This window comes from Saccopteryx bilineata, chromosome 2 (assembly GCF_036850765.1).
Source record: "Saccopteryx bilineata isolate mSacBil1 chromosome 2, mSacBil1_pri_phased_curated, whole genome shotgun sequence".
Classification (NCBI taxonomy): Eukaryota; Metazoa; Chordata; class Mammalia; order Chiroptera; family Emballonuridae; genus Saccopteryx; species Saccopteryx bilineata.
This window is the reverse complement of record NC_089491.1, coordinates 24449329-24460612: the sequence shown is the minus strand read 5'-3', so window position 1 is coordinate 24460612 and position 11284 is coordinate 24449329. Positions and strand designations below refer to the sequence as shown.

The 11284-nt window shown below is 44.9% G+C and overlaps 1 protein-coding gene across 1 annotated transcript; it reads right to left on the bottom strand.

Moving 5' to 3' along the window:
* Nucleotides 1–381: 381 nt before the first annotated feature.
* TXN (thioredoxin) lies at nucleotides 382–10996 on the bottom strand. Its single transcript, XM_066256550.1, has 5 exons — nucleotides 10824–10996; nucleotides 5784–5888; nucleotides 5469–5528; nucleotides 1055–1120; nucleotides 382–590 (listed from the first exon to the last, which is right to left on the bottom strand). The coding sequence occupies exons 1-5, from the start codon at nucleotides 10845–10847 to the stop codon at nucleotides 528–530; spliced, it is 318 nt and encodes a 105-aa protein (XP_066112647.1). The 5' UTR covers nucleotides 10848–10996; the 3' UTR covers nucleotides 382–527.
* Between the last annotated feature and the right edge of the window lie 288 nt (nucleotides 10997–11284).

Here is an 11284-nt window from a genome sequence, read left to right as displayed (position 1 = left end):
ATAGTAGTAATAATACGAAAGAAAAATCTTAAAGCAGTCAGTGTACTAGAAGGTTACTAAGAAGTGATCAAGAGTATATGAAAATAGTCTGGCCTGCGGTGGCACAGTGGACAGAGCACCGACCTGGAACACTGAGGTTGCCAGTTCAAATCCCTGAGCTTGCCTGGTCAAGGCACATAGGGGAGCAACCGTGAGTTGATGCTTCTCACTGGGAAATGGGGTTTATATACCTACCTTCTCCCACTCTCCCTCACCCTTTTCTCTCTCTCAAATTCATAAGTAACATCTTAAAAATATATATATGAAAATAATTAGGACACTAAATACCTTCTAATTAGCCACTTTTCATTTATTTTGAAAGCTAGTCAAGACACCAGACAGTTTTAAAAAGGGTAAAATTAATATTTTATTGTCATTTATAATCAGATGGTAGTTGAGTATATAGTCTCTATACTTGATCCTTCTTCTTTGTAAATAGAAAAAAAATTACAAGAGCCGATGGCTAGTTATGTTTTCAGAAAACATGATTAAACTAATTCATTAATGGTGGCTTCAAGTTTCTCCTTATTAGCTCCAGAAAATTCACCCACCTGTTGAGAGAACATCGGGACTGCCGTTAGACGGTGGCACTGTATCACTATCGTGTGCATAAGACAGGTTCACAGACAGGGGAAGGCCGGGGGCAAGGGATAATTTAAAACACAGTCTTAGGTTAAAAACAAAGGTTAAGAATAACCCCTTAAATAAAGGCAAAAGATTCAAATACAATTTTTTTTGACACAAATACCTCTTATTTAAGACAACTGTACTTTATTATGTAAGTATGAAGTAAGTACCAACCACAAATTTAATGACAAGTTCTAGCAAAGATCGATTTTCAGTTAGATGCCACATCATATACCTAAATCAACGCAGAGTGACATATTTACACAGTTGTAAAAGTAGACAATGGGGATATGCCCCCAGGCATGAAGGAATAAGTCACTTCAGTTCCTCATTGACACCAGGTTTTTGCTATCATTCAGTTCATTTACTTCAAGACAGATGTACCTACCTTTTGTCCTTTTTTGAAAAACTGGAAGGTAGGCATGCATTTGACTTCACACTCTGCAGCGACATCCTGGGGTGAGGGAGATGGGAGAGAGAATACAGACGAGATTAAGTGCTGAGCTTTGACACAAGTAATCCAAAACCAGGTACTCTGTTATACACTCCAGCTCAGCATGACTGTTTTCTTAGCATATAAAAACTGACCATGAATGTAATGGTAGCACAAAAGCCTTAAATGTTTATATTCTTAATTAAGATTCTTGCTACTATGTACTCTCCAAGGAGGGGCACCAGATTGCTACTAGTATCGGATACTACCCAGTGATTCAGTAAGATGTTTAGTCCACTTACATACATCTTGGCACACACAGAAACCAAAGAACTCTCATGGGTGTTCCTGACATTATTTCAGAATATCACGGTCAATTTCCCCAAAATGACTGACTGAGTTACAGTCAAACAAACTTGGGAGTCTGACATTGTAATAATACTGAGTCAATATCCAGGAACAGTGCGAGCAGTCTCCGGGTTACGAAGCAGACAGGTTTGAAAATGTTTAAGTATTTATATGCACAGAAAGGTAAAAATATATACTATGTTAAGACAAATATCTGTATTAAGTTGTATTTAATATGGAGATGTATCTGTTCCAACTTATACGTAAGTTCAACTTAAAAACAAACCTACAGAACCTGTCTCACTCATACCCGGGGACCGCCTGTTCACTTGCCTGTCTTCTAGGGACCTGCTCTCTGCTATCTAAAGTTAATGTTTTACTCTAACCACTTTGGTTTCCTACTTCTTGGTCTATGGACTTGTTTGCTATTTCTGTAGTGGTTTCAAAATTATGCACATTTAAGAATTAACTAGTTACCTTTGAGCCTTTAAAAACATATCGTTTCCCTCACTTAGAAACAGAGAGCTAGCCTACTCCCCAATAACACCCCCCACTTCCTGTGTGGTTTTGCACGTTTGTTTGGCAAACAATCTGGAAATGTAAACTTAAATGTAGTAATAATGCACCTTTTAGGGGGAGGTGGGGAGTTTGGACAAGTTGTGAGTTTTGACAAATGCAGTCCCATAATCACCACCCAAACCAGGACACCAAGGCGTTCCCTCCCTCCCTGAAACTCCCTTCAGCAGCTCTTCCGTAGTCACCCCCCCCCCCCCCAGCCCTAACACCCACTGACCTGCCCCCATCCCTACAGTTTTACTCGAGCTCAGATTTTCATTAGTCTTTACTGGTAAGTGTAACAAGACTGAGTGGTACCTTGTTAGTTTCACCAGTTTCTGGCTCAGCACCCCACACAGCCAAAACAACCTTAAACCTGCTTGGGTCACACTTGTCTTTACTCATTCCTGGCTGTTCTACTCAAAAAGGAAACAGCATTCTAAAAGGCTGCAAATACTATCAGGTCTAAGTAACTTGTTTGTTTTAATTTATAAAAACAAAACTTTCTTTGTGAACTACAGTGTATGTCCCTACCTCCTATGTCCATTTCTATCTATTACACCCAAAAGACAACTTCATCCTATCCAAGGGTTTACAGAGCTTTCTTTTAAAACTGTATGCTGCTTACTTCAAAGACATAAATGTATAAATTGCCCTGGGTCTGAAATTCATGGTCAGGAATTGTCTGTACATAAAATTTAAAAATTAATTCAGTCATTAAACATACCATCTATTTAATGATGTGATCTAATATACAGAAATGAGATTGATATAATTTTTACCCCTTATGTGTGTTCTTTTAAAGTCGAAGAGGTAATGGTTTTACCTAGAGTTCCCAGGCAACCAGAAGATCTACTTTTGTAATTCATAAATCCCATGGGGAGAAAGCAACTCACCGATTGTTTAACAAACTGCTTTTGGTTTGAATGACCTGTGTCGCTAATTCTGCTGAATGACCAGGTAAGTTGGAGCTGACAGACTGCAGCTACGTGTATGTATGTGGTGACCAAAGGTTCTGGGATTAGTTTTTAACTGCAATAGACTGATAAGGCTGTTAGTGACCTCTAAGCTAAAGCCAATAAAGGTATTCAAAGAAAAAAGATACCACAGGTTGTTCAAGCTTAGTTTAGAACATGGAGGCAAAGTGAAAGGTCGCTTCAGGGTGATTCCCAGTCTGCCAAGCAGACATGGGGGAGGAGCTCTGGCACACAGGAAGTCCTTGAGTGCTCTGCACAGCTGCTTCCCAGAGGTTCTGGACTGGGGCAAAAGCGCCTGTCCTCCGGCCAGCACGGTGCCGGCTCGAACTGCTGGCCCTGCTTTACTGACCTACTTCCTCTGGGCTGCGGGCTCATTATCTCTTCAGTGGGGGTGCTAAGACACTGGTCTCATAGTTACTGTGAGGATTAAATGACCTAATGCATGCAGAGAGCTTCCCACAACAGTGAGCGCTTGTTAATACTTTCAAATGGACATCTATTCAGTGCTGCCTGACCAGGTGGTGGAGCAGTGGAAAGAGTGTGGGTCACAGAGGACCCAGGTTTGAAACCCTGAGGTCACTAGCTTGAGCACAGGCTCATCTGGTTTGAGCACAGCTCACCAGCTTGAACCCAAAGCCACTGGCTTGAGCAAGGGGTGACTCTCTCTGCTGTACCCCCCCCCCCATTAAGGCACATATGAGAAAGCAATCAAGGAACAACTAAGATGCTGCAATGAGGAACTGATGCTTCTCATCTCTCTCCCTTCCTGTCTGTCTGTCTCTCTCTGTCTCTGTCACACACACACACATAAAAACAACCAGGGAACAAGGGTTTTTCTCAAACACATACTATCTTCTCTCAGTGCTCTTTTTCCTAAAACTCAGGGACACATTAGAACAACAGCTTTACTTAACAACCATATAACATTCATTCACTTCCCGCCTGCTACCTGCCAGGCCACACACTTACAGGGACTAATGGTGAAGGGCAGACACAGAGCTCCTTATAATACAAGATTTAGCGAATACTTAACCATGTGCCAGGTACTCTTCCAAGCACTTTACAGGTATTTCATTTAGTCCCGATGACTACCCTATGAGGCTGGGTTACCACTGCCATTTTACAGGGGCTCAAACTGGGGAGAGTAACCGAGCCTGGGACACAGAAGCGGGTAACTGGAGAATTCCTAGAAAGATGTGAAGCCCATGACCAGGGGTCCCCCGCCCCCGCAGCAGAGGCTGTGCCTGGTGGAGGGGGCTGCGAGCAGAGGGGCAGAGCGACGAGAGCGGGACCAGACAGTGTGCTGAGGACAAGCACTGCGTTCTGGGCAGGTCCTCACAGATTTAGAAAGTACAGCCATACACCCTCTCCGCTTTTATTGACCTTTTAGTGCTTTTATTAAACAGTCCATGGCTGAATGTTCACTGATGAATATACAATCTGGGCAAGCTGAGGGGGCAGGTGAGTGCTAAGATCTGGTCACAGAGAGAAACCAAGGCTCAAGGAAGAAGAGAGGAGCCTGACGCAGAAACCACTGAGCCAGGACTGAGACCAAGGTCTAGCATCTTTGCTGTCGTACCACAGCCTGACCTCCCCGCCCCTCCCGACTGGGGCGAGGGGAGACGTGCACATACAGTATCTGTAAAGGGCCCCCCAGTGACCCACCCTGTGCGGGCTCTCCCGGCTCGCGGGGCTGTGTGACAGGCGTGGCCACGTGCTGGGAGCCCGACCTGCACCCACCCCGCACAGAGCCTCCGCTAATGTGTGGTGCTGAAGAGCAAGGGCTGGGAAGCCAGACGACCCCACTTTAAATCCTGGCTCTGCCCCTCCGCCTCCATCGTCACCTCTCTGCTTTCCTCATCTGTAAAAAGGGGTGAGGCCGGTACCAAGGATTTAAATGAGTCAATACCCGTAAGGCGCAGAGAGCAGGCCTGCCCCGGAGAAGGCCAAACAAGCGTTTGTTCACTAACCCAGCCCTGAGCTCCTCCCCATCCTAATCCTTCTCTCAGCTCCCGACCAGGCAGCATGGGGTTTTGTCTTTAAAACATATGAGTTTTCTAATTGACCAAAACAACTAAGATGAGAGTAAGTTTGTGAATACACTTTCTGATGTCATTACTTCCCAAAAACCTGAAATGTGGTCTCCACATCTGGTGACACCATCAGCTCTTTGGACTTAGTTATCATACTCAAACTCGATTTCTACTAATTGACCGTCTCAGAATGTTAGATAGAATACGTAGGTTTTTAGAAAGACGAGTTAACTGGGAAGTAAGGGAAAGAAGCTTCAATTACCTGTTTCGAAGCTCATTTTAGGATGTGAGACGTACACCTCCTGACAGCTAGGATTAAGCTCATAATTGGCACAATTGTTCTCCCAAAATATGTTTGAGCTATGGCTGTAGTTTCAAAATCATTCTATTATCATGTAACGTATTTACTAAAACAGTTGTTGGCCGTTCAGAGGGAGTAGCTTCCGGGCCCCGTACCTGACAGTCATCCACATCCACTTCCAGGAACACCACATTGGAATACTTCTCAGAGAGGGACTGGGGAATTTAAAATGAAAGAATAAAGAATTAAAACTTGTTAACAGCAGTCAGTATTCTCAACCTTGTTCAATGGAAATGTAATAAAAGTAGAGACTAATTAAAGATGCAAAAATTTAGACTAGGAACCAGGTAAACACAACAGGATGTCCGTTTTCTCTGAATCAAACTCTTTGTCCTTTTAAAATTTTCTAGCTTTGTGACCACCGACCCAAAGAACACAAGTCTCTTACAAAGCAGTTACTGAATACTCACATGGAAGAAAGGCTTGATCATTTTGCACGGCCCACACCACGTGGCGGAGAAGTCGACTACTACCAGTTTATCGCCTGCGCTGCTCAAGGCTTCCTGAAAAGCATACTGGAGGGAAGGGGGGGTCCTTCAGTGTTGTTTGTAGTATTACTTGATAAGATTAAACAAGTATGTCAATATTCATATCTCCATGGGTTTTATAAAATATTAATTTATATCCAAACTAAGCAAACAAAAGAAAATTGACATCTGTATTAAAAATGTTTCCAGATAAAGTCTAGGTATTTTGGAGACATTCACTAAATGCTTATCAACTGATGAACGGGGTCACTTGAACTGAAGAAGTCATAAAGGCACAGAATTTTGTCATCTACAGAACAAGTTGTTTTTTTAAGCTAACACTTTTTTTTTTATTAAACTAAACTATTTTCTATGGTGGAACATACCAAAAGGAAAAACAAAAACAAAAAACAAGACTTCCTCCAAAGCCTTGCATTCATTCAATCACTATTGACATTAAACGTATTTCCTTGTGTTCTTTTTAATGGAGTTTATAAGAGTTGAGATTATCCTGTTTATCAAGTTGATTTCTGCCCTTATCTCAAAACTCTGCCCTCACTGTTGACCAAATGGGAAGATTTAGTTCTTCAAAACGAATGCATAGTAAATAAAATTCCATGAGCAGAAATGATCAAGAAATCCCTTACCACTAACCTCCCTGAATAATTTACCAATGATCTTGATATTGTAACCCTGGAAACTTAACCTTTCAGTTAAGAAACTCATTTTAACCACAAGTCAGTGCTGACCAAAACTGGGGCAACCAACAAATCAAAACACAAACATCTATATCTGAGGTCTAGGTTTTCTTCAAGGGAAAAATGCTGGTCACATTGATTTAATTAAAAACTAATGTTCCCCTCCCTTGAAAGCTGAGACTGTAAACAAAATAAAGCACCATTAAAACCTAAAAGTGAATTCTCCTGAAGTAAAGGTACTTCTCTAGATTTTTAATTTCTACTTCTTGTTTTCTTGGAAACAATTCACAAATGCTGTTTTGAGAAGGGCATGTCATGACTTCTGTAACCTTCTGGATTAATCAGGTGCAAACTCCCACCCCACTTTTGGGTGTGTGTGGAGAGAGTCGAGTTAGAATTATAGAAATTATATTTCCAAATCATCGCCAATTTTTCCAGATTAACTTCAAATTCTTTCCTAAGGTGATTTTCCCCCCTTAAACCATTCTACACATCAAGATCCAGATAAGACAGGAAAAACGGTCAAGGAATGGCACTGTCTGGTTGAATGAATACAGCTGACCCTTGAACAACACAAGTTTAAACTGCACAGGTCCATTTACATACAGATGTTTTCCCCCCAATAAACATATACAGCATTGTAAATTAATTCTCCCTTCTGTAGATTACTTTATGATAAGAATACAGTGTACAGCCCTGGCCAGTTGGCTCAGCGGTAGAGCATCGGCCCGGTGTGTGGAAATCCCATGTTCAATTGCCGGCCAGGGCACACAGGAGAAGCACCCATCTGCTTCTCCACCCTACCCCCTCTCCTTTATCTCTCTCTTCGCCTCCCACATCCAAGGCTCCATTGGAGCAAAGTTGGCCTGGGCGCTGAGGGTGACTCCATGGCCTCCACCTCAGGCACTAGAGTGGCTCCCACTGCAGGGGAGCAGCAGAGCAATGCCCCAGATGGGCAGAGCATCGCCCCCTGGTGGGCATGCCAGGGGATCCCAGTAGGGTGCATGTGGGAGTCTGCTTCCCAAGTTCTAACTTTGGAGAAATACAACAATAACAACAACAAAAATATAGTGTACAATACATCTAACATCTTTGGGTGATGGGCACACAACACAATCAACAGTTCAAATGCTAGAGATGTTCACCTGAAACCTATGTGCTCTTATTGATCAATGTTTCTATTAAATTTAGTTTTCTAAATAAAATTTAAAAAATACATATACAAAAAAAATAGGCGTCACTGACTGTTAACATCTGCAAGGTTTGCCCTTCAGCAGTAGTAGGGGAGTTAAAAGTTCTACCCAGAGTTTTGACTGTGCAAATGTGGGTGTCCCCAACCCCCCACACTACATGTATTGTATATATATTGTTTTGTGGACATGGTTGGCTCTCAGTAAACACTTGGTAAGATTACTTTCAACATAGAATGTTATTTCAAACACTCTCAAGGAATTTCCCAAACAAGTCTGAATCAAATTCCAGCAAAACTACTTAAAATTCTGGAAAGAAAAAGGCACAGAACAGGAACTTTGGGCTCAACTGAACAAAGAGTTGGAGTCTGGTATGTGCAGACCTCAGAACCATTTCTCCTGATAAACAGGTGTCAGTCTGAAAATGATTCCAAATCACCTTAAAAAGCAAACCACAGTCTCTAGCTCCCAAAAATTAAAAATAAAGGTCCCCTTCACTGACACAAATATTTTAAAACAAAACTAGGTAGGATACGTAAATAAAAACAGTCTAGCATCTCTTTTCTTAAACATAATCATTCCACAGGTAAATTAATAAGCATAGGAGTAGTTTGTAAAGCATTTAGCAAAGTGCCTGCGGTCAATAAATGGCAGCTGTTATTTTAAAACAAACAACAACAACAAAAAACCCCAACAAAACACAACTAAAAAAATCTGTGTGATTTCTTTCTCATCACATCCCAAATGTATCTGAAATAGATCCCAGTGGCTCCGAACTACCAACACCTCAGAAAGAGCTGTCTTGGATGGCCAAATGGCACCAAATCCATCAAGACAAAAAATCTAAAGTGTATTCAATTATTTACAAGTAACATTTAAACTAGCTTAATTTTTGATTAATGACTGGATTATAATTTTGAAGGCCAACTGATCATCAGGGCCTTTGGGCCCCAGGCGGTAGAGCTTTTGTGAGGAACAAATTTCCTCTCACCCTTCTCCATCTTCTCTCGGTTAGGAGTAGGGTGTCATAACTATGACAAGGAAAACAGGGAGGGACTGTAAGGTCAAGGCGTGCTCCAGGAACCAACCAATTTTCGGTTTGTACTGTATGGATTCTGAGACAACTAACATACCCACTCCAAGGTCTCTTCACTCCTTTCACGGGTTCTCACCTGTTCCTTTATACTGAGGAGGGTGACAGACCCTGAAGCAGCCTCTCCCACCCCCAAACGGGCATTTCTCAACTCATTAGGTATGAGACACAAAACTTAATATTAAGGACCTATGTTTTCAACATATGAGGGCTGCTAATTTTCATATAAATGCTCACAATTAAAAAAAAAGAATTCCAATAGAAAAATAAGGACAAACAGGTAACAGACTACATACAATTAGCCAATCAACACACGTGGGAGAAGAAAAATTCAATCACTAAAAATCAAAGACGTGCAAATGCGAATTTTTCTTACTAATGATCTGGCCAAAGTTCTGGGAGAAAAGTCAGCTTTGAAGGGAAATAAAAGGAGCACTCGCATGGTTCCTGCGGCATTCACAAGCCTTAAAAGGTTCCTGTCCCTTGACCCCGTTTCTGCACTCCAGTCCCTACCCTCAGAAAATAGCCTAACCTCTGCACAATGAACAGTACAATGCGTTAACCAGCAAAATATTCACTGAAGCAACAGACACCGCCCAAATGTCCAGCCATGTGTTCAGGTACTGACGGGATTACAAAACGCTTCGGGATACATGTAAAACGGGCAGGCTAAATTGGACAGGAAAATTAAAGCCCAGAAACAAAACAGTATACATAATGTAATTTCAACTACTTTGTAGCTGCTTGTAGGAAATAAAGCTAGCTCTCTCTTTCCAGATTTTCTATAATGGTCATATATTTTTTTCTGATTCTAAAAGTAGCAAAAAGATGAGGGACCGTCACAGAGAAATCGAGGTTTCCAAGCCCGCCCCAGCATCTTCCAAGGCCCGGGGCACACAAGGCCAGCGAGCACCCGCCTTTTGCCCACTTTGCTGGGGTGGGTGGGAGCTCTTCAGGGTAAATGCTTTCCAAGGATCTTCCACAGTTCGAGAAACATCAATTCTTTCCCACTCATTTTTCTGACTCTGCGTTTGACAAACATTTCTTGAGTGGCTACAGTGTAATAGACACGTTAGACTCTGAGTTTTCCGTGCAGGAGTGTATTAGGCGCGATCGCAGTAACTCTCAAAGGAACACTTTCTGCCTTGAGCATTCCTGAAAGGACAGAAACACCATCTGGGTGCCCGAAGGCCAACGAGCAGGGCGCTGCTGTTCCCAGGGGCATTCCTAGCTTCCGAAACCCTGACCCACGGTGGGTGTGTGAACCTCAGATGGGCAGGGCAGCAGAGGGCCCTGGGCCGGGCCTCGTGGACTGAGTCATTCCAAAGCCTGCGCTGCCGGAAACACGCCCCGCCGCAGGAGGAGGAGTCCCGAGGGCGCGGCCCAGACCTCACTTCCATGCGGCTACCTGGGCCCCTCGGGCCTCGGGGACAGACTGGTACACGCGAGGGAGGGGAGGGCAGCGGTCCGAACCGCCCCCTCCGCAAGGATACAGCACACGTCATCGCTGGGGCCCGGCAGCAATAGAGGCAGCCGGGGTCTCCGGCCTAGACCCGCTCCCACGGGAGCCCACCCCACCCAGCACGGGTGGATCACACCACTCACCGGGAAGGGAGCGGCGCCCAGCAACCCCATGTTTTCTCCAAAGGGCCCTCCGTCTCCTTGCCCGGGCTCATATCCAGGTATATATAGGGGCCCAGGACAGAGCCCCAGCATCCCCTAACCCACGCGCGGTTTCCATCCCCGGACAGGGGTGGTGCATCCCCGCGGCGCACTGGGCACCCCGCTCTCCATGGGCCTCTCGTCCCTCTCCTCCCTTCCTCCAGGGCGTGCTCGGGCGCTTCGGCTGAGCCCAGACCCGGGCTTCTTGCGGAGCCAGGCCGAGCCGACGCACCCCCTTCCTCCAAGGGTGCGGAGCGGCGGCCTGCCCGCGTCCAGCCCTTCGTCTTTCCCAGCTACGGAGGCTGCGCGTCTCGCCCTGGCCTTCCCCGGGAGCGCATACCTTGTTCTCGATCTGTTTCACCATTTTGGCGACTGAGGTCTGACGAACGACAGTAAGAAGCGATGGGAGTGGATGCAAAGTGGCGGACTGAACTTAGCGAGCGAGCAACCCGCCTTCCCTTTATAAAGACAGAAGAGCGGGGTGGGGACAGGCGCGCGCGGCGTGCGTGTGGCGGAGGCGCGCTTGCTCGGGCCTCCCCTGCCCGCCTAGACGCCACGGCCAGGCTCCGCCTCCAGGAGCAACCTAACAGCAAGATGGGGGCGGGGCCGCTGTCAGGGGGCGGGGCTTATGCGGAGCGGGGCGGCCGGAACCCTTTGGTGACCGCCCCCCTCACCGCCCCCAACCTCCACCCCGAACGTTAGCTGAGAGGAGGGGTCTGTCGGGGCCACAGAACCACTTAAAGGCCGCGTACACTGTGAATGGCATGAAGAGGCGGGGAGTAAGACGGCCACTCCCACAGT